The sequence below is a fragment of the Schistocerca gregaria genome, chromosome 1, assembly GCF_023897955.1.
Source record: "Schistocerca gregaria isolate iqSchGreg1 chromosome 1, iqSchGreg1.2, whole genome shotgun sequence".
Lineage (NCBI taxonomy): Eukaryota > Metazoa > Arthropoda > Insecta > Orthoptera > Acrididae > Schistocerca > Schistocerca gregaria.
The window spans coordinates 1,172,678,379-1,172,702,320 of NC_064920.1; the positions used below are offsets into that span (position 1 = coordinate 1,172,678,379).

At 44.5% G+C, this 23,942-nt stretch overlaps 1 protein-coding gene across 10 annotated transcripts in view; it reads left to right on the forward strand.

The window, feature by feature from the left end:
* The window catches only part of LOC126284288 (zinc finger MIZ domain-containing protein 1), a 138,471-nt gene that overhangs the window by 1,155 nt on the left and 113,374 nt on the right, over nucleotides 1-23,942 (forward strand). For 8 of the 10 annotated variants that reach the window (XM_049983134.1, XM_049983119.1, XM_049983149.1 and 5 more), the window contains exon 2: nucleotides 14,831-15,049. In XM_049983134.1, coding sequence (XP_049839091.1) covers nucleotides 14,831-15,049 — 219 coding nt within the window. Of the gene's footprint in view, nucleotides 1-13,324; nucleotides 13,548-14,830; nucleotides 15,050-23,942 lie in introns of all 10 variants that reach the window. The other 2 variants (XM_049983189.1, XM_049983181.1) reach the window with 1 other exon arrangement.

The following is a 23,942-nucleotide window of genomic DNA, read 5'->3' on the forward strand; positions in this document are numbered from 1 at the left end:
CAGAGCCGGCAGAGCGTGTGCGTTTCGGGCGGCGTGGCGCGCCGGGCGGCTAATCTGAAGGCCGCAGCGACGCCGCGAACAGCTGACCGGTCGCGGGGTGGCGGCGCGACCCACGCGCTAAGCGGTCCGCGCTTCTGCACTCCCTGGCCGCAACTCTGTACGTCGCATTTTGCCGGAAAGTCAGCAAGAGCAAGAAAATCGCGTGGCAACCGTCGGCGTGTAAACGGCGAACCGATTTCATTTAGAGTATGTATTTGCGAAAAGAGCTGAATAAAATACCAATGACTTGACGGACTGCGTCACCGTATCATCTTTCGTGCTTCCCTTTGTCTTGTCGCCTCTTTTTCTTTGCACAGAAGCGTGAGGAAAATCGACGCCGACGGAGATATATTTCGTGATTCGCCCGCTGTTAATCGGTTTGGAGTCTTTCAACTTGCAAACGTGAAACATAACGACAGATTAAACGTCGTCTTTCGATCCGGCCGCTATAACAGATGGTAAACGGACCAAAGTCGAAGCAGTCGGCACTGCTGGCGTTACGCGATCCAGTTGTCGTTCAGACGCATCGTAATAATTAAATCGACAGGAAAAGATTTTAAAAAATCTTGCCGTCGGAAAGACCTTTTTTTCCTTTGCAAATTGCTACAGACAGTTGTGAATGACAACCATTGTTCTCGATTGATCCGTCAGTGGAGACCTACAAAAGGTATACTTTGTGGTCTGTCTTCGTAAGATATACAGTGAATTGTGCGACGCTAGTGAAGTGCTCTCTGTTTCGATTGATCCTCCGCCCTGTGCGAGTTGAAGACGTTCAAGTAAGTGGTACTTATTTAGCACTGAGCTATTAGCCTCAAGTGATTTGTGATGGTGACTCGTTAGGGTCGAATATTTTTTATTGTTGCCACACAACTTGCAAAGAACGAGAGTAACCGGACATGAACTGGGAAACATAACATTTATAGTCCTACTGCATGTGTGGTCAGAATTGTGTAGTCGTGTTGTTATGTCACATCCCAAATGTAGGTGTTGTGAAACACGGCCAGATCAGTGAAACTTGGTGTATGGCTATGAGTAAAGTATTACTTGGTTTTGTTGGAAGCTAGTGCTGAGTCAGACTCTCAAACTGTCTTATTATATAAATTTAAAAAAAAATTACGCGCACTTTTTCTCATTTATTTACGTTGCCTCCCGGATATAGTTCGCCACAACCCGTGTCATTAGTGCCGTTCAGCGTTTAAATGCCCATAAATAGTTGATTACATATTGTGGGCGTACATATTTCTTCGGCGCAACGCTTTTGTTCGGTACACTTGACAGAACATTTGGGAGTAGCGTGTACTGCCTAGAATAACGTACTAATATCATAGGGCTAGCTGTATACTGCCAAAATATTATTAGTAACAGAATGGACTGGAGCGGGAAATGTTTGTGGTTGTGAAAAACTCGTGCGAAAGTTGCAGTCCTTAACCGGTTGTTGTTTTGTGGGTGATATTAACTGTTTGTCGTGAGAGAGGAACAGGTTCGTTACAGCCCCGTTACAAAGTAAACTATGTTTGTCCGCCATTTTTGACGTTATGGATCTTAGAGCTCTTATAACAGATTTGTTACTCAGTTTTGACGTACGTTTCCGCGCTAAGCCCGGTTGCCCGTGCTGTACCGTGAAGCCAGCGGCGACCTTGCCGTCTGACCGGACCGGAGTGGACTGGACTCGCGGTGAGAGGTCCCCGTCCGAGGCAGAGCGAGCGAAGCTCCGCAGCAAGGCCGCGCCGCGCGCTCGCCGCCGTGGCGAGGCGTGCGGTGCTGTGCGCCGCGCCGCCAGCCTACGTAACCTTTACCTACTTGCCGGGCAGCTGGTGCAACGCTTTCGTCAAGGTGGCGCAGCGGCGCGGAGATATCGCTGCGACTTATCGAGCGCCGTCTGCGGACGACACGCACCTAAATACGTGCCGCCTCCTCCGCTAACCCCCTCAGCAGATACGTTATCAGTGCAAAATTCGGCCGCTGTCTCGCAGGTTTTCACGTACTAGCGACAGAGACCGTCGTAGCGAAATAAGCTCTGCGTCGCGTCGTTTCACTTCTACGCCAGGGCGAGTGTAGGGAGATTTTGCTCGAAGCCCTTTCATTCATTCGGTACTGAGTGGCAACAGGCTGGACTGACGTCTTGAAATGACCAGCGTCTCATCTGCATTATAACTATTCACATCCACAGCATTTGAAACTAACAAAAAGAATTGTATGACAATTCCCGTACAATTGATCTTGAAAGTAAGAATGTGTGATACTCGAGTTGCAACGTATTCAGAATGAGGACAAATCAGCACTAACATCTGCCCTCCCAGAACATAGTTCCACCCTGCTCTAATGCACCTACCTACAAAACGCTAAATTAGTAGAAGTCTGTCAGCTGTATCTGAGTCAAAATCACACACAACGCGTTACAGTTTTCATATAGTATAGCACGGTCTGGTTGAATGCGATGTGTTTCAAACAGCAAGTGTTATCTGCTGCGTCAAGCGTGTTGTCAGTACGTCACTATCTGATCAATCTCTGGTCTCGCGTAATGGATCTCCGTTATCCTGTGTACTTTGGAAGCATCTTATATGCACTCCCGTACAGTCCTTTAACTAGTTGAGAACAGAAGTGTGATGTTCTCACGTTTAAATGCAAGACCCCATCACTGTCACTTGTGCCTAATACGATGACAAAGACCGCCGCGGTTGTGGTAAGTCAACGAACTGAAGTTACTTTTACCTAACATATAGTAAACGTACTGTGCAAGAAGTGCTCCGAATTACTTTCTCTGTGTCATTTGTTAGAATACTAATACCGATAGCTTCAATTGTTGGTCGTAGACTGAGTACATTTCAATTTGTGTGTTCTCCATACGCAAGACAATGACTGTTGGCTGTTTTCGTACGCTCTGCGTGGTTAGGATCTAAAGTAGCACTAGTTGTAGCATGATACTCGCGCAACATTGACTTGAGCATGCTATCTACTGCAAATGTTTCTATGTAAAGAATCCACCGTTACATCGCTCAGACTGCTCGATGATTGTGTCGAAAAGTCTTTTTATATCGTCTACATAATGACTGAAACTAAAGCAATTCTCGTTAATAAGTAATTGCAATATCAGAGCATATTTCTTAGCGGTCTGCAACAGTGTGCGCATACTGATCTACAGTGGGCAAACATTCTCGGTAACCTCTTGACTATGTAGAATCGTAGTGGCCGCTGATGGAGCTGGCGCAGCAGATCACAGACGTCGCCTGGCACGCTGGCTATCCCGCAACGCACCGATGTCTGGTGGGGAGTCGGCAGCAAGCAGATGGAGCCGAGGTGATCCCTTTGTCGCGCTTCGCCAACCCTCTGCAAGCACGGCCATTGTGTCCCGTCCGTTGTGGGGGGCACTGCGTGTTATTTCTCTCTGCATGCGCACTTATGGCCGCTCACAACTAAACCTAAATGGTGGCAGTGCTAATACACACGAGTACTGGGCCACAGATAATTTTTTAATAACCTACGGATGACTTAAGAGATTATAGTTGCGATTGCACGTAGTTTTCCTGGAGTTTCAGAAATATAAAACAGCTATATCGATGATTGTAGACTTTATAATTTTGATCAAAAATATGTTTGTTATGTTAAATTCTCAAATGTATGCATCGGTTTATGCAAACATTTCCTTAATTGTTATTATTATTTTGCGCACTTAGCTGGCTCCTCAACGGATTAGTGGCAGCCAACGTCCTTTTTCTCCCTTCTCACCGTAGTTAAGTACAATGCTTCTGTTAGTTTCTGCCAAAACTGGCTATCTTATAACTCATGATGACAACTTGAGATACATTAAATAATGTCACAGTGATGCTGATTTTCAAATTTTCGGGCGCAACTTGCAGAATACGAATGTGTTGCATATCGCATGGCAAGCTGGAAAGGGAGCAGCTTAGATCTAATAGTTGGCCTCCGTTTGTTAAGTTCGCTTGCCCTTACGGCTGAGTTCTTACGTTATTATTAGCTCGATGATTGTTGCCTTCAAGACGGCACCTTAAAATGGGATTTTAAGTACTCCTAACTGCATTTTCACAAAGAATACGGCTGTCTGTACAAGTTAATTGAATAAGCAAAAAGCAGCAATGTATTTGCGAAACCTGGCAGAAACTAAACATGAAATTGCTTATGGTGTGGTGCAGAGTTGCGTTTCTAGTGTGGTTGTCATACAAACGGCAGTGGCGAAGAGTGACCCATAGACGTTATCGCAGGCTTCTACAAAGCAAAGGTGATAGATAGGTGGATACGACTAATTGTAACTTTTGCAGTGTGTGTGTGTGTGTGTGTGTGTGTGTGTGTGTGTGTGTGTGTGTACGTGCGTAAACATGTTTATTGTGAGCCGTACCCCCCACATTCGTGAAACTATGATTTAATTGTGAAAGCTATGCTAATGGGGACCTAAGTTAATGCTAGGGTTGTGCACTGAGAACGGAGGCTCAAGAATCTTTCTGACTTTAGCGGTATAGTCGTTCTTTACGTGGAGCGGAAGTTGCAAGTTTGAAGTCTGTTTTGGGCAAGCGTGGTTGGTTTAAATGTTCGTTTAGTGTAGATGTCCTCCAAATACTTTTGAACACAGCGTACAGAATACACTGGATTCGAATTTCATGCTCTAGACCCAACAAATAACTTGGAAAGCATTTCATGATTTACGTTTTCCTCAAACTTCAGTCATTAAAGGTTGCCTGCATGCACGACCCGTGGAAAGTAAAAGTCGCATTTTAACGGCCTGTGACTGAACACTTGGGCAACGACAACGATGGAATGAGCTGCCGCCTTATCGAACAAAACATACGTGTATTCATCTACCGAACCGTTCCGATTACGGGAGCAATGTCTTAACCGTGGCGCTATCTCACTCGGTAATGTATACGAAGTGTTAATAAGCGTGGGAGCCTTCGTGTTTACACAGCGCATTCCCGTACAGATTTTGCGACACCTTCAAAATTTTGACATTCGAATCGCGATGTACACTTTGTTCAAGCGAAATCTATGTATATATTCACTCTTGGGAAACATCTTCGGTCGTTTCTGAAGACCAGCTTCAGATCCAAAAGGCATTCCACCACTCTCAGAATTCTGTGTTATTGAAGCTTCCTGTTCTGGCTCCAAATCCCACGCCTATCTTTGGCGCTTGTAAATCCACTAGATCGTATTACCTACAGTTTTTGCTTTATGTATAATAGCTTTCAATAAAATTTATGTCGGACGCGTTCGGTTCACGACGCGTCAGCCTCTAGCGCCCTGCTCTGACCTCGCATGCAGCGCATTCGAATATCTTCTGACAATTCATTTGTGGAATGTTAGCCTTTCCGTTGTCGGAAAGCTTCATCAGAGTGGAAGCAAATCGCTTTGCCTGTGCAGTCCCGAACGTCTTTGTGCCTTGTGCGTTCTGCCGTTGCGGGCGCAGATGTGGTACGGTTCCGCGCGGCAGGTATCCGGGCCGGCAACGGCAGGGATTCCAAGTGAAACGCCACGCCGGGTCCCGCAGGTCATCGCGCGTCCGTCTTTCACTGCGCATGCGCGCCAGTTTCTCTGCGCTTTTGTTGCCCGCCGCGTTTTCTCACGCACGGCTCTGTTTCACCCGGCCCTCTATTGCCACGCGGTGATGCTCCTCGTCGCGTACTAGTTTCAGCGTTGGCGATCTCGTATTCTGTCCTTGGAGGGAGGGGGGGGGGCCGTAATCCATTATCACTACCTGCTACACTACAGCACTTTCAAGCGTGTGTGTATAACAAAGTATTCGGATACCTGAGAGAATTAAGTTTACAGTAAAGCATGATTTTTTTTTTGTCACGGAATAGGATTTTGGGTCGACACGAAGGGTACCGGTGATTATGTTAAGTCTCTCATTTGTATATCCATGAAATTATTTTCGTTTGGCTGACAGCCTAGCTTGATGCTAATTATTATAAATGTAAAGAGAGTAAACATCTACGGTCTCAGTCGCTTATTCAGTTCCCAGGACGGAATCTGTACGCCGTCTCGAGTATATATCATGTGCAAGTGTAAGAACGTTTCCTAAATGTTTGCGATACGTGTGTCTGTGGCGGGGCGTGGGTGCCAGCCCGGTATTTACGTAGCGATATGTGGAAACCGCCTAAAACCCACACAAGGCTAGACGGCTGACGGGCTCACCAGCTCTAATCGATTTGATCTGCGTCAGGCTTGCCTCCCAGGGTCACGGAACGGCTATCCTAGTATTTTCAAGCGTTTCTATTTGACATCACTTGGGCAGCTTGTATGTCGATGTCACTGCTTTTAGTTCGGCCTCAAAACGCTGAGTGAACCCCATTCCAGACATTTCCACAACAGACAAATAAATATGAGGTGGTCACCGAGAATTTAACTCAGTTAATGGAAATCGAACAAATGGCTTAGGTGTTACAAGCCAGCGACAGCAGTCACTAGCACACATAAACGACGAAAATTACTAGCCCACGGAAACAGGAATCTCTCTTGGTAAAATGTATACCTGTGTGACTATCGCGAGGGCTCGAAAATTCTAATGTCTGGCGTACGTGAGAGCGGTGTACTGGGGGGGGGGGGGGGGCTGCTCTCTTTTTACTTTAAGCGAAGTATGAAAAACTTCTGCAGCCCAAGTACAGCTGATGCTCATTCAGCTAGCCTTTTCATAAAATTATTTGTTATTAGCATGTTGGCCTTACTGCAGCTTGAAGGAATATTATCTTTTGTAGGTGGCGAAAACTGCGTTTGCACTTTTGGGCTTTTTGCTCGTGTGCATTCTGTGTACCTGAGGCGCGGAATGGTTACTGCATTTGCCTACAACGTGTACCGTTTCTCTCCTCTGTGCATTCTGTAAAGACTCTGTTGACATGCTAGCTGATATCTAACAACTTGTACTAAGCAAAAAAAAAGTAAAACTTTAAGGAAAAATACGATTAGAACCTGGAACATGCTTTTCGTGGACACTGCCCAAATAAATAGTTGATATAAGTGCCCGTGTAAGGCAGCTATACGTGTTAGTGTAACTTGTCACAGTTGTTTTTTTATTGTTACTTTTGTTATAATAATAACTCTCTATTTTTCCATCTGGTCTACGATGCTCCCTTTTTCCGTCTTAATTACAGGTAATGTTTTTCTCCATCTTATTTGTTTACTTTTATTTTTTCATATGTTCTACACAATTTCAGCAACTGCTTTACAACCCTGGTTGACTGGTCTCCTGCAATTGCTATTTACGTCTCTGTCTATGCTGTTGATTAGCCAACTCATCAATGTACCTAGTTAATGTTGACGACTGAGGATAACTACCAACAGCTACCGGAAAGCCGGCTCTTGTGGCCGAGCGGTTCTAGGCGCTACAGTCTCGAACCGCGCGACTGCTACGGTCGCAGGTTCGAATCCTGCATCGGGCATGGATGTCCTTAGGTTGGTTAGGTTTAAGTAGTTCTAAGTTCTAGGGGACTGATTACCTTAGAAGTTAAGTCCCATAGTGCTCAGAGCCAGTTACCGGAAAGCCCCCCTAAACTCCCTAGAAGGAGAAGGGCTGGTCGTAGAGTGCCCTCCGTTTCCCTCGCGTGCCGTTGTGACAACGTTTACGAACGATGTGCGAGCACGCGCCCTATGTCGCCCTCGCCCTCATGGCCAGTCACCTGCGCGGAGTAGCCGATGCTCTCGCAGCCAGCCCACTTGTTTGTGCTCGAGCTGTTCCACGAGCATCCCCGGTTGGCTGAGATCAGTTAGTGAACTGCGCTGGGGACAGAGCGCGCGTGGCCCGGCGCGACGGTGGCGCGCCCGGCGGCGGCGATCAAAGCTCGCGCCTCATTGTGTGTGAACGGAGCGCGTGTGCGCCGCGGCCGGAGGCCCGGAACCAGTTTCGGGGAACGCCGCCGCCGCGCGGCCACCCACCTTCCAGAGGCCGGCCGCGGCGCGGGCGGAGGGGATCCCCGAGCGCGCCGGCGCGTTACCTGCCCGGAACCCCCCCCCCCTCCCCCACTCCGCGGCTGCTACTCCTCCGCCGGCACTATCGCAGTCGCCCCTTTTACACGGAAAGCTGGTCGCATCCGCGCTGCGAGCGGCAGCTGGTCGCGTAGTTTTGAATCCCTTTTTGAGCTCTGACTCGGAAGACTGCAAACTGGCAGAGCTGGCTACTTTGCGGCAAGGTCACAGTCCCGAATGAGCTGCGAATCTGACTGTCGTGAGTGAAGGCACTTCGGTGCACATATCATTCTGAGAGACAGAGCGAAGAATTTCATTCGGTTCGTGAGGTTTATTCGCTGTGGTCACTATGAAGAACTCTGAAGGGCGGAAGATTAGGCTTTTAAATCTAAATTAGGGGATGGTTGGACCAGGAACTCGGCAGCCGTTTTCGAAGTTGCCGTTCCTGCAATTGGTTTACAGAAAACACGCAAAACCTAAATAGGTCCAAGTGCTACATGTTTGAAGTCGACTCCCGAAATACTACCTTACCGCGAATTCTTACATCGTACTTCTTCAAAGATTGAGCGAATAAGCTGTTTCTTTTGTCTTTTTTCGTGCTTCCATTCGCGAGCAGGTAATGTTTCAGGTCAAGCCCGGCCCACAGTTTTACAACAAACGGCAAAAAAGTCACTTTACGAACGAAGATTTCTGTGTTCCAACTCTTACGTCACATTCATATTTCTCGTCATCCACGCTACGAATCATTGAGCTCCTTGGAATGTAAAATAATGGTGCCTTTCAGAAATCGTACATATCTGAATTGCTGGAAATAAACTGAATACTCATATATTTTCTAGCATGTGGAAGCCGAGTAACAAATAGTTCGCTGTTCAGGGGCGTGCCCCACGTTTAGTTAATGAAAACCAAAGGTAATGCAAATATTTCCCAGTATATCACCCATACTCACCTTAGTCGCTTAAAAACTAGTTGCTTTAGAATTCCAGGGGTTCACTGTTGCTGGTAATGTGTTAACGTCTGCAACATTGTTATGAACAAACTGGAAAAGTAGCCCACTTGTGATGAATTTACCGCGCCTCCGTTTCTTTTGTCACGCACAAAATTTGGATCCGTTTTTAGATGTTTGGCATTTTAAAATAATGTCTCTGAGCACTATGGGATTAACATCTGAGGTCATCAGTCCCCTAGAACTGAGAACTACTTAAACCTAACTAAACTAAGGACATCACAGATATCCATGCCCGAGGCAGGATTCGAACCTGCGACCGTAGCGGTCGCGCGGTTCCAGACTGAAGCGCCTAGAATCGCTCGGCCACACCGGCCGGCGGCATTTAAATGAACATCATTCCGAAGCATCACGAGCACCGAGATCATTTGCACAAAGGCGGGGAACAAGAATCCACTCTCACTCTCTGAAGAGTGAATTAAGGAACACTCAAAAAACCTGTACCAGAACGACTGGTTCGGAAGCAGAATCTGGTTCCGCACCAATATGAGCTCAGTGGCCTTGCTCCGTCAAACGTCATTTTTATAGGTCTCAGTTCTTCCAGAACATTGTACGTAGGGCTCTTGGCGTCCGAGGCTATTGTTGTCCCTAGAGACCTCTCAGGATCTATATTTATCCTGTTTTGCATAACCTTGAATTCCATGCTCCGCAGCTAAAGCGACTACATTTCTGTGATACGGTCACGCATGATTTCTAATTTTTCCAAGTGCTAATCCTATCAGAAACACGAATTTTGAGCTTCAGAACCTGGGAGGCAGTGTAGTGAAACTAAATATGCACAATTCTCGATTAACACATTCTGCATTCGGTACATTAAGTTACAGATTCGTCCGCGGTGTGACTCAAGGAGAGGTCAAGACACTATGTTCTTATTGATTCCATGTGCCAGAAGCGTGCGCCAACATCTGTGTTCCTTTTAAAGGAACCTTGGGTTTAACGTCCCGTCAGTGACGATGTGGTTACAGACTGCCACAAGCTCCGGAATGGGGAGGATATCGGCCGTGTTCTTTTCAAAGAAACCGTCTCGGCATTTGCCTTGATCTGCTTAGGGTAATTTTTGACCATTTATATGTTTGAGATTCTTGGGTGCTCTAACAGTTAAACGATATTTTGATATGATCGAATTATTGTGTATATTTCATGCCCTGCCCGAATGATACGGTATAGTTTTGTAGAATGCGCTTTTATCTGGTATTAATTTAATTCTAATGAGATGTTACCAAAGTCACCAAAATTTAAGTGAATTTGTATGATATTTTCCTGTAATAAGATTAGAAGCCATTTATTTCCCTGTTTGCCCAATGTGAGCTTGTACTTCCCTCCTGCTACACGTACATTGTAAGTTATACCCTGAGCACACGGGCGGAACCGCGACTTGGAACGTCTGAGAGCGCATACAGAGTGGCAGCTTCTGTCCGCTCAGAAACAAATCCCAATCGCAGTCTTCTCTGTTCAAGCGTGTAAACACACAATAATTTTTAACCCAGTACAGTTAAAGGTTTTTGTCCAGAAAAAAGTCAAACGTATGCAGGGGCTCTAATCTAAAAACGACGCAGCCGATTTCCTTCCTATAATTGTCCTCCTCGCCCACAGATCCATAATACGCCTTTTAGGTTAGCTAGAATATCGTAAATGACAGTCAAAACGGAAATGGTCACCCCTTCCTTTCCTCAAAACTCACACGGCCAGATCTTAGAGACTCATTATATGTCTCTTGGTATCGGAACCACGGTGCAACTCGGCTTTTTGCACGTAAGTTACGAGTTAACTAAGGCGAAGCCAAGTCACCAGGGGGAAAAAAAAGAAAAAAATATTAGGTCGCCCAAATGCTGAACCCCGCATCGTAGCAGTAATCTGTGCTTCGCCAATGCAGCATACCTCGTATCTCCAATCAAGCACCGGTCTCCCTCCACTAAGATTACACATCCCCGCGCCCTCCCCCTCCCAGACATAAATACACGCCCCTCTACCAAATTAACTGTTCCTTGATGCCTCAGCATACTTTTATTCAGGTTGTGCCTCGATACGATTCAGCAGTCCAGTTACCTGATCTAATCTGAACCAAGTATTTGTACCTTTATGTATCAGTCACCCGACCTAATCTGTAGAAAGTATTTGTTGTTGATACAAACTCGTCCCATTTATAGAACTGTGTATGAGGCGTGTGTTTATTTGGTGGTGAACGTTGGTTCTGGTGCAGGAAGCGAGTAGCTCGCACACACACACACACACACACACACACACACACACACAGAGCGACGCCACGCGGCGGCTGCAGCTGTCACGGCTGAGGGCGGCGCAAGCAGCCGCGAGCTGCTGCTGCTCCTGCTTCTGCTCTCGCTGCCCTGCCCTCCACTCCCCTCCAACGCCTCCCCCTCCCCCTCACCCCCCCCCCCCTCCCGGCGCGTAACCTGGCGGGTGTCCAGCCGCGGCCCTGCACCGCTCCTCTCCGCTCAGAATGAGCAAAATAGACCGCTACCAAATACAAGTTGCGCTATATATAAAGCCCCACGCAGGAATATTTCAAACTGTCGCCCTGCCAATATTACGCCCGCCCATTATATTCGGAGCCCGTGCGGCTTGTGTGGCCCAGATGGAAAGTACAGATAGTCTAAATCACTTTTAAAAATTTTGATTTCAATCTAGTAATGCTATAATATTACATGCAATTTTTGGTCGCAACTTCTTGTCGCCTTGAAACGTATAAGGATATTTGAACACTTTCAGAATAAGGATTTTGTTTAAACCATTTCCTTCTTCCTACTCTGGCGTTCCGCTGACAGTAATGTAGTCTTGAGGATTTCTGCCGAAAGTAACTGTGCTTTAAGTCTCTAAAAGAAGGTCCCAGCATTCGACTAAATAAATCCATCAATGAGAACATTGCCTGTAATGTTCTTAACTACATTTGAAACCGTAAACTAATTATTGTGGAAACAACAGTTGAAGAGAGAGAATGAGAGTGGCAGAGAGGGGGAGGGGGGGGGGTGAGTCACGATACATAATTCAAACAAAAAAGCCACCAAATAAAAACTTAGACACACCTTTCAATAAATGAAACTGTCAGTGCTTACATCACAATAATCTGATCTTTGGGGAAATAATGTTAACACAGTAGTCTCAATTGTCAGGCATCAAATCTTTAAAGATTTACAGTTAAACACTACATCCAAAGACCACACAATTACTTTGTTTCTGTGGACAATAATATAAAAAAAAAACATCAAGCAGCTTTTTTCTGTATAGTATATTCTTTGAGAACTTTGCAGTTTTTGTTCAAACGTGACAGTGATATGTGTACTGCAATGCACACACCACAGTGGGAACTGAGATTGGCACAATATATTTTCAGTGGGAGGACTGAGATTCAGCTTCAAAGTTTTAGTTAGTCTAATGTTGTACTGAGTTATCTCTGTTTGGCAGTGTCATCTCAGCACACGTATTTGTTGTCGGCATTGGTGAAGTAGGTTCTCGCGACACAATTTAGTGCGCAATCACAGCATATTTTTTGGCAAAAGAGCACTTTTTAGAGATTTGTTATAATATTCATGTGCCATATATATAGTACAATGTGTATGACATATTCCTATGTGCATGGTATAAAGAAATATTTTGAAGTAGTTCTGAGAATAAATTTGTACATCTAGTAGTGAATGATGTTCCCTCATATACAAAAAATCATTTATTTACTGTGATTCATAGCATTCTTATTTTGTTTGTGTGGGCTTTCATTCCGCACCCATTTTATTGCACATACCTGAAACAATATCACTTATTAAAAAGACACTCCTTGAATCATGTTACTCTACAGAGGCATAATACTCAAACAGTATATATCATGTTTGATTTCTGGTCACATAATACCTTACATCAAATTAGTGAAAGAAAGCGTTTACATGACTTTATTTTCTCACAGTTGTATCTATTCTTTGCACTTCTGTTTCCATGGAACTTTAGTATTTTCTAATTTTTGTTAAGGAAAATGGCAGTGTCCTTCAGTTTTCTCTCTTTTCTGGGGAATGGATATATTTTTCTGTAAACAAATTGGACACATGCTCATTTATTTAGCTATGACTTGTTTGTTGAAGAGAAGCCTTAATATTTCTCAGAAGTGAAATAATACACACTATCTGCAAAATGTTAGACCCTTTTCATTATAGCAGCAGCTGGCTGTGCTTTCATAGTTGAGACATTAGTCACTGAGAAACTGATATATAATTTTATGCGATGATGGTGCAATTACACGAGATTTCATTTGCTTTGATATGTGATGCATGCCTTAGTTAGTGCATTTTCTGGACAGAGTTTTTTTAACATTATAAAATTCCCATTTGTTAATTATGACCAAGCAAATTAAAACCAGTTGATTTTCAGGAATGCAATATTGCTGAAGCCCTGAATGTTCAACACGCAGCTCAGCAGGTGCTGTTGCAGTAAAGCAGTGTTTCTTGCCACATGAATGGCACTGAACACACTCCCTGCTTGTGTGAAATAGTCCCCAACACAAAATTGCATCACGACCATGAGAGAATATACAAAATTGACGTATTGGATTCTGCAGGATTCAAGGCAGCTCGTGACCACTCATTTGACATAGGTACGGGTTTTGCTATTACCACAAAGAGTATTTCCGTATTTCACAGAATTTGTGTTAGTTTCAGAAAGTCAATGTGAGTTTAAGTTTTAAGTTTTCACTGACTTATAATGCAACTGCATGCTTTCAGAATGTTTCATTTGTGATATAAAACACAGAGTCTTAAATTACATTCTACCTAAAAGATTCCCATAGAACACAACCGTTCACCTAACACCTACCACCTTCTTCATTCATAGTTAATCCTAAATCTTCTTTCCCATTGACGAGATACACTGAAATGTTCACTATTATGATTATACTACCAGTTTATAAAGTAAATACTGGGTAAACTACAGTTTGTAGCCTGTGAAAACATTTCTAGATGTTTATTTGTGGTGACTTCTGAGCTCACCTGCTGATATTCCCATTATTATTGTAACCACAACATTAGTGTAATGAGAAATTATAATGTGGCATTGAAGACTTTAATGTTCTCACAAAAGAATTGCTATTTGCTACTTAATTTGAAGACTGTAAAAAGAAATAAACAATTTTTTAAATATTTTTGATAACACTGGGGTATAAATCATATGGTTTCTTTTAGTATGACCTCCATACTGTTCTTTATTAACGGAATATCTATTTGTGTGTCAAATTTGAATTCGACATGTGTGCTAACTTTAGATGAAATAATGGTCTTTTAAAACAGTGACACATTAAATAAAAATCAAATGTAATAAGGAAGAGTTTGAGTTGTTTCTCACTGACTTTGACATTTTGTAAGCACAAGACGAAAAGGTTGATGTAAGTTGATGTACAACATCAGAATTACAAGCAAATTATTAAACAGCTGAAACAGTCTTTATCACTGAAATAATATACTACTTTGCAGATACAAATTAGTAGATTTTTGCCAACAAGACTGTGAATGTTATACCAGTAATCATCCTGTTCCAGAATAGTAAATTTTATACGGGGGAGGTTGTAGGAGAAATGGATAACTGTACTTACAACTTCATAAGGTTTATTTTCTAAATCTTAATTTGCCCAGACATTGTTGGAGGAGAACTGTGTTTTAGACATTATTTTCTAAAGATTATAATTTGGAGACAGATCCTGTATTATTGCTTCCAAATGCTCAGCATTATCATCACCTGGGGGGGTACAAGTGAATAAACGACCACTGTATAGCCGGCTCTCGAGTTACGAGAAGGAACAGTGGCAGAAGCGTATACTCTCGGTCGGTAAGTGCCGCACCTGAAGCATTAGACGGGTTCCAGATGCCGCCCGTCCTCACGTTGCAGGGAGTGGTCACCTGGAGGCGGAGGCGGCACAGCTGGTGCCGCAGGTCAGCACCAGCAGCAGCTATCTGTGGTCACGACGGTGTGGGGCGTGACGACGTCGACGCAGTCGGGCCCTGCGCAGCAGCAGGGCGGCGTGGGGGTCGGCGTTATGGGCGGCTACGGCCAGGGGAAGCCGCCGCCCGCCTTCGCTGCCTCCGGCTACCCACGCCAGCAACCACCGTGAGTACCCCGTCTTACTTACACGTGTGTGTGCATGTCGAACCGGCTGTTCCCTCTACTACTCGTTTCCCGAGATTTAGTTGACGTAGTCTACACTCGAGAGAGTAACTCCAAAAAGTCAGCTTACAGACAAATCTGTTTTAGAATTGCTGACTGCAGTTGTTTACTGTTAAGAGATTATAAGATGAACGTCGATAAAAGTAAAATAATAGTAATGGATTGTAGTTGAATTAAATCAGGTGCATGCTTAGCAAATTAGTTTAGGAAATGAAACACAAAAAGTCATCAATGAGTTTTGCTATTTGGACAGAAAAATAGGTGACACTACAGTAAGCAGATTCAAATCTTTGTAAGGCATAGCAGTTATGCAGAGGTGAAGAGAGTAACATAGGACAGAGTAGCACAGAGAGGTGCATCAGATTAATCTTTGTACTAAAGACCTCAGCTACAATGTCTTTAACGTGCGTAAAATCTGCACTTTAAATGTAATTGTGGAGTATGGTGATAAAGATTGTGGTTTGACTAAATGACTAGGCATCTTGGCTAACAGCAGCACCTGTGCCACAATATTTGTATTGAAGCATACAGAGATATTGTCAGATAAATCAGTGTTTGTTAGTTCTTACTAAGATGTATAAAAATGAATTTAATGAAAGGTCTTGAACCCTTCCCAAAAAGATGCTATCATTACCATGAATACACTCCAATGAAACCTATAACAGAGACATTACACAAAATTCAGAATATCAAGTTCCAAAAGCTTTAGTGTCTGATATTACATATTATCTATATCTGAGACTGTATCACTTTGGTGTCAGGAATTACATCCATGTAATGTATTGTACATGCCGTATCATCCACAATTCATCATCTATTAGAAAAATAGACTACCATTGAGAAATCAAAGTGAATTTAGTAACGACAACAGGTCGAGCATGAGCAATAGTGCATACTTTGAACTTATAATATGATAATATGAAATTGCCTGAAATAAGACGTAGTAGCTAGGAAAGGCTATAGTGTTTCAAAATGTAAACTGTCTCTCTGGATGCAACAATGGAAACAGCTTTAATAACAAGTGAAACATTACTATTAAGATCACTAATGTCTGAGAGATAATAATTTGATATCATCGTACGTGTGGTGTGCAGCTCACTTGCAGCAGGAGAAGTAAGTAACATTCATAGTATTGTCGAAATACAGCAGTCTCTAAATACGACACGAGCATTGGGATGCCACAATTATTACAGTTCTAACACCTTTCAATGGAATATCTGAATAACTTTCAGATGCTATCATATGTACATAATGCCATCTGCTGTGCTTAGTTTTTTGTTGGTTCAGATCCTACTATGGTTTCTTTTTTATTTTATTTTATTTTATTTTATTTTATTTTTTTAACAGAAGCTAAGCCTGTAGTTACAATGTTCCTCCAGCTGATCACTGATGTCTGCATGTGATGAGGACTTTTTAAAATGTCTTTGACAGCACAAAATGACAGATTTTGGTGTATTACTGACATTCATTAACATTCTTTCAATATTTCCTCTTCTCATCAAACCCATGAAAAGAGTATATAGAAAGGATATGCTACATGCAAGGAAACTTAATACTAGTATTATATAACTGTAAATTTGAGTTGTTGTTCGTCAGTGATTTATGGTGCTTTTCCTTGTAGTTCATGGAATAAAGATTTTATGTGTACCATACTCAGAGAGGTGACAGTTGTGGAACTATATATCGGGGTTTCAGTAAAATTCCTCCGGGAGTGTGAGAGCATCCTGTGTGTTGAAACCACCAACTTTCTAGTTGCCTTCAATAGTTGCTGAAATGCCAATAGTTTTATCACATTTGATGAGGTCAAACACCCAGAAAGATTTTGTTGAAGTGGAGTCTGGGCATAAATGCAGGTGCTCCTTCATTTATGGGAATACTGCTTCTGCTATTATTCCTTTGTCACGAGATTCCATTAGGTACATTTACTGTAAACACTCTTCCTTGTACAGATGCAGCAAATGTCTTTGGTTTTTCGTACTGAGACCTTGATCTGGTCTCTTGATGTAGAAAGGGAGGAATGTTCTATACAGCAGCAGAAGAGACAGGGGGGATGGGGGTTGCTAGAAGTAGCAATGGTGTTAGAAAGTGACAAAATGTATCCACCTACCTCATTTAGACTTCAGAGGTAATGTTGACTCTTAGAAAAATTTTACTGATATAAAAGGTGTTACAGGCATTCCTGTCTCTCAAAATTTATAACAAATATTAGGCCTAGATAATGAAAGTTACATTAAATTATGGTATTCATATTTTTAGATGGTTAAATCTTGCTGCCTTCTGAGCTGGAGTGAGTATCGCACAGCGATACAAATATCATGAAAAGAGGTTGAAACTGCAGGGTTAATAGCAATGTAACTGAGAATATTGAAATATTGTAGCTATCTATCTGTGTACACTCGGCAAACCACTGTCACATATGACAGAGCGTTCTTAGGATTGTGGCGCACATTAAGGTTTCTTCCCATTCCAATTTTGTATGGAGCTCAGTGCCTCTGTGCACGATGTAATTGGTCAAATCTTGCATTTGTGGTCCATGTGGGATTCAGTAGTGAAGTCTATTACTAGAGTCTTCACTGCCTAGAAAATTTTTAGCGATGTTTGACACCACTGGTTTCTCCTTGGAAGGGTTTTAAGGATGGGCTGACAAGTGAGCTGTAATTCGATAATTCTCGTGTAATATAAATCATTATAGTCGAAAGACTACGAGGAAGGGTGTTGCTTCACTCGCCGAGTACGTGGTATGCGGAGGACTTTTATTCAGACTGGGAGAAGCTTGCCGGAAGGCTGACCATCACTGAGAAAGTAATAACGGTCCCGGCGAATCGGAAATAGAATGCGAGGCTGCCGCTTTTATAAGGCAGGTCTTAGTGGAGAGAAAAGAAAAAAGTTGGGGCCCGTTTTTTCTTCATTCTCGCTCTTGAAGGGAGAGATTGGGCTGCTGAGAGAGCTTAGTTCGTTTTAACCATAGGGAAAAAGATGATGGGGCGTGTGAGCGCGAACACGCTCGCACACATACAAACACACACACACAGGTAGAAAGTGAGAGACAGGCTAGGTGCCAATAGTTTAGTCACTTTGGGAAAGGTTAATCAGCAAACAGCTAAACGATTACGACACGACCGCGACAGCAATCGCGCCCTCGGCTCGGAACGGTAAGCTTTGTGAGGGCTTTGACATCGCAGCGAGGGGATGACTGTATAGAGCGAAAGAGGGAGGGAGCAGGGCGCGGGTCGAGTGGCGGAGGATGGGGAGAGTTTGACGAGAAAATCGCTGGGGCCAACAGGCAGCAGGCGGCCATTGTGTGTGTGTTTTGCTGGCCTGGTTTCCACGCCGAGCCGAACCGCACAGTTGCCGTCGCCGGCGCCCGCCCTGACGCCATTCAATCGATCGGCCGCCCCGTGCCGTATAGACAGGCATCGAGGGACACGGAAAGGAGGACGTCTGGCAACGGAGGGCAGCGAGCAACGAACGGCCAGAGAGGAAGCGGGAGGTGGCGATGACAAAACTGGTTGCCGGCTGCTCGCCACGCCACGCAGTCATTGCCGCGGCTCTAGAATTATGGCACTGCGTCGCGAGCGGTCACCGGCTGCTGTACGTGGTAGCTAAAGCTAGGGAAAAAAGGGAAGTGGATCGAGCGCTACGACGAAATGGCTAGCGCTTCCGCTTCTTGGAAGCTTCCCGCAGTTTGGCGATATATATGTGAATCAGATTTAATCTGGGAGAATGGACAAAATTAATTGGTACTCTATTATTGCTTGCAGTAGACACAAAAGAACCCCGCTGTCTAACGATGCCCTTTTCACCTCATTTAGAGATTGAAAAGTGGAACAAAATCAGTTTGGGAGGAATAAAGGAGTCTAGTACAAGGTGAATCAAAAATGACTTACAACTTTGGAAAGATGTAGATGAACTTACCGAATCGCTATCAAACAAACTCAGATTTCACGTAAAAGGGTCAAGTGTCATTTTGGTTCGATGTGACTCATTTGTGATGTGGCAGACATCCCAGAAATCCAGTGGTGTCGAGTGCGATTGGCCCTTCACGGCCTGTCCACCGACTGCCGAGAAAATGGAACTTCCGCGAGGAAATGGGGTAGTCAACCGACTTGAATCAAATTTGAGGTTATTAGCTACAAAATGACACCCCTACTGATTCTGTAAGTTATCTAGATAAATTTCTGTAGTATTACAAAGTCCCTTTTGGCTCACCCTGTATATTTTCCACCTTCTGTGGTGGTGGAAGAGTTGGGAACGTGAGCGACTAACATTTGTGGAGTGGAATTTCTCAATCCAAACTGCTGTATTTATTGCTTTCCACTTTAACTGCAATTGATATCCAAGCCGCATGGCTCCATCTTCAGGTATGTAATGTGGAAGCGATGTATAAAACATGTGAACAAGAGACGGTTCATCCACCCATCGTCAGGTATGATATGGATGGATGGACTGCTTCATTCTGAGGTGATAACCCTACTGGTAGGATAGAGATATAAAAAGGAAATAAATAGTCTTCATTTTCCGCCAGAAAAATCAGGTACATAGTTTTTTTTCGGAGCGTATTTGCAGAAATGAGACATTTCAGTTTCGAACCGTACAAGTTGCTCGTTTGTTGCCTAATGAGGTGATTCACAGTTCAAGCAGACTGACGTCAGCAGTATCCTTTATTTTCTGCTTGCCATTTCAGTTTGAATCGCTTTAATTCGAAGTTTTCTGTCACGCTACTAGTTCAGTGCTTGTACTTCACGAGATTAACCACGCAAGAAGAAATGCGCTACATTTACAATCAATACTACTTCCGCTACGGTCGCAGGTTCGAATCCTGCCTCGGGCATTGACGTGTGTGATGTCCTTAGGTTAGTTAGGTTTAAGTAGTTCTAAGTTCTAGGGGACTGATGACCATTGCAGTTAAGTCCCATAGTGCTCAGAACCATTTGAACCTCTTGAACCTGTTTCCGCTGACGAGCTGTTTAGACTGAAATCGATATACGGTTGCGATCTTCAGTTATTTCACACGAATGGATTCTCGAAATCAGCCGTTTCTCTTTCCGGCCTAGTCAGCACGATGGCCATTTAAAGTAAACACAGCAGGTAGATAACTTATTCGCTGTCCGATATTTCTTCTTGTTCTACGCTGCATGAAAAGTCACTCCTTATCAGTTGACATTTTCAAGAACAAGTGGAAGAGAAAATCCTGCAGCTAGAACCGCATTTCTATAATAGATGCAGCCTTTACATAAAGCGGTATGGGGAAATTGACTTAGGAGGTGTATTTGAACCTCCCCTGTTCACGCCCCTGTAAAGATACTGATATTTGGGCGATCGGACAAGGATTTGAAACGTCGTCTTCCGACAAGCAAGTCCAGTGTGTTACCATTACGTCGCCTCACTCGGTAGCTCTAATGGACACAAACGTGCTCACACTGGGCATACTGACTACCCGATAGCACTTGGTAGACACGTGGCAACGGCTTAGCTCCTTACCCCCTTTGCTGGCAGGTCGTTGCAGCATTAGCTAATGGACAGCCAGTGAATCCCAGATGGGTCGCGGAGCTGCTGGCCGTTGTCGCGAGGCGTCGGGCGGAAGCGGCGTGCCGCTATCAGGGCGGATGCTCAGGCCGACTTCCTGCCACCGCTCGCTACCTGCCTTCTGCTGCTGGCTGCCCTCACCCTTCACCAGATCGCAAGCCATCGCCGGCCTGCCACAATCCCTGCAACGTTACTCTCTCAGGGAGAGAGAGAGTTCCGCCACGAACAGCAGCTTGTTGAGGCGCTAGGTCTGCTCGGACAGGTCAACACGGAAGCGTATTAAAAGCTAAACGCGACCGACTAAGTTTAGTGCCCTGGTTCAATACCCCTGTTCAAACCAGCGTGTACTTCAACAAAATCTAAAAGAAAACTATTATCCTTCTCTAGATCCCCTGAAACGCGCAGGGCTCGCTCGGACTGCTCTCTCAGGGAAATAGCTGATAAGGCTAGTTTGCGACTGAAATAACTTCTCTCATAGAAATAACTTTCCTCCAGGTTAAAGAGGCTGGTTAGAATTTTCGGCTCGAGAATTTAGCTCAAAGTGTTACTCCTCATGAGGAAGACAAAAAGAAAAACAAATCCAAGCTGTTGCAGTCCATCACTATAGATGTTCATCATCCGAACTTAACTGTTGTGCTGTCATCCGAGTAATTGTTCACAGTTGCTGGGGACTGTGCTCTTCATGCGAAAATCCAACTTCTGTTTAAAAAAGAAAATTATAAACTAACGGAAAAGAAATTGCTGGACCAAGAAGGAGTTACGCAACATAAAAAGAACGTTGGTAGGCGTGTTTGTACATCTGAAAGAAAATGTCCATTCAGATTTCGCGTCAGTCGCATCAGAGAGGCGCTAGTCGCGCTAGTATCAGGTTTGCTTCAAATGCACACTATAATGGTCGTCAGCGGCAGGTACCTTTGAGGTCGGATGTGATGAGTTGATGCTGGTCAAGAATGCCTTTAAGGCGACAAAGACGCCATTATCAGAACCACACATAGAAAGAGTTCGTGTAATAAGGCTACGAGTAGCTGGAAGTTCCTCCTGCGACACTGCAGAAAGACTTGGCTTGAATGTAGCCACTATACATGATTGCAGGCACCAGCGGTAACGAGAATCTACGATCACGTGAGAACCGGGCTCCGGACGGCCACAGGACACTACCGATAGGGAAGACTATCGTGTTCGGCGTATGGCTCTGGCGCATCGTACTGCACCTGCAGCAGCAGTTGGCAGCACAGTGATACAACCAACTGTTACAAATGGGATACTTCGAGGACACTGTCGAGACAGGCGCCATCTAGCGTGCAGTCCACTGACCTCAAACCACTACCATTTGGGACTTCAGTCGCGTCAAGCGAGAGCTCACCGGAGGGCAGGGTGGAGGTCTGTTTGTGTTTCCTGATGAAAGCTGGTTCTGCCTCGCTGCCAGTGATGGCCAATTGAGGGCCCGCAACCAACCTGTCTGCGTAGACACAATGGACCTACACTTGGAGTTCTGGTCTGGAGTGGGATTTCGTATGATAGCAGGAGCACTCTCGCGGTTATCCCACACACCATGAACGCAAATTTGTACAGCAATTTGATGATAAGTCCTGTTGTCCTGCCAATCAAAAACAGCATTACAGGGGACATTTTCTAACAGGATAGCACTCACCCACATGGCGCTGTTGTAACCCAGCATGCTGCACAGAGTGTTGACATGTTGCCTTGGCCTACTCGATCACCAGATCTGTCTCCAATCGAGCAGCATCATCGGACGACAACACCAGTGCCATCTGTCCATTTATTGACCGACCAAGTGCAATAGGCATGCAACTCCATCCCACAAACTGACATCTGGCACCTCGACAACACAATGCGTGCACATTTGCATGCGCGCATTCACCATTCTGGTGATTACATCTGTTAGGAATATACCAGCATTTCACATTTGCAGCGGATTATTTGGCGCTTACAGTAACCTGTGATCTTGCAATATTAATCACTTAAATATGTTACCTAGACAAATGTATTTTCGAAATGGTTCAAATGGCTCTGAGCACTATGGGACTGAACTTCTCAGGTCATCAGTTCCCTAGATTTAGGACTACTTAAACCTAACTAACCTAAGGACATCAGACACATCCATGGCCGAGGCAGGATTCGAACCTGCGACCGTAGCGATCGTGCGGTTCCAGACTGCAGCGCCTAGAACCCCTCGGCCATCCCGGCCAGCAAATGTATTCTCAACTTTTCGTTACTATACATTAACGATTTTTTTGGTGTTCGTTTTCTTTTCTGCCAGTGTAAATATGCAGGATATAACTTAAGTCATATGGCTCTATTACCGTATAAAAGTATAGAGCAGAACCGGTGTAACATGCTGCTGGGTGCAGATTAACAGAATTTGAAAGAACGCCCTGGGTCAAATTGTGAACATCCGGACGTTAATATTCCTTCAAGCGTAAATTCAAAGCCACCTATGTACCAAGTACAGCTAAAAGGATGCATAAATATCACGGTTTTTCTCCGGAACCTTTAGCGTCGAAACATGAACAAAACTGGATATAATCACCAAGGGAGCTTCGATCACGAAAATGAATAAAAATTAGAGTTAATCCGCTGTCAAAATACTGCGGTGTTGGCAGATTCAAGCGGCGAGCCATTTCTATTTCTTTTTCGGGGGAATCGTAGCCCGTCCCGAACGGTGGCCAGGAAGATTTCCGCGCTCTGGCCCTGGCCACTCTCTCCCTGCCACACCCTACGTCAGTCCGCGAGCCATTGCCCTCCCCTCCGGCGTCTCGCAGTCGTCGCTTCCGCTGGCGCCTCGCCAGGCTGCGGCGACGAAAAAGCGCTGCCGGCGATTTTTGATATATTATTACCAAGAAGGGCCAACGCCCTCCGCCCGCGTCGCGAATAGCACCTCATCCTGCAGCACTCTGCAGTTAGCCTCGGAAGTCCATTTTTACCGTCCCTATACACCAGTATCTTCGTTCGTACCGTTAACACATTCGGTTTATAATTCGATATTTACTTGACTCCAGAATGAATATTTCATTCTGCAGCGGAATAAGCGCTGGTCTGAACCTACTTCCTCGCCGGAGAGCGTCTGTGAAATTTGGAAAGCAGCAGAGAGGCACTGGCAGAAACGAATCTGTTAGGGTGGATCGTTTCCAAATGGCTCAGTCGGTAAGAATGGCCGCAGAAAGGAAGGTTCCGGGTTCTAGTCCCGGCTTTATTTTGTCTGTGAAAGGGTGAGAATGTAATTGCTTGCCTTAGATCTGAGAATAAAGTAATCGGAAATTTGTGGTAAGGTCTTATGGGACCAAACTGC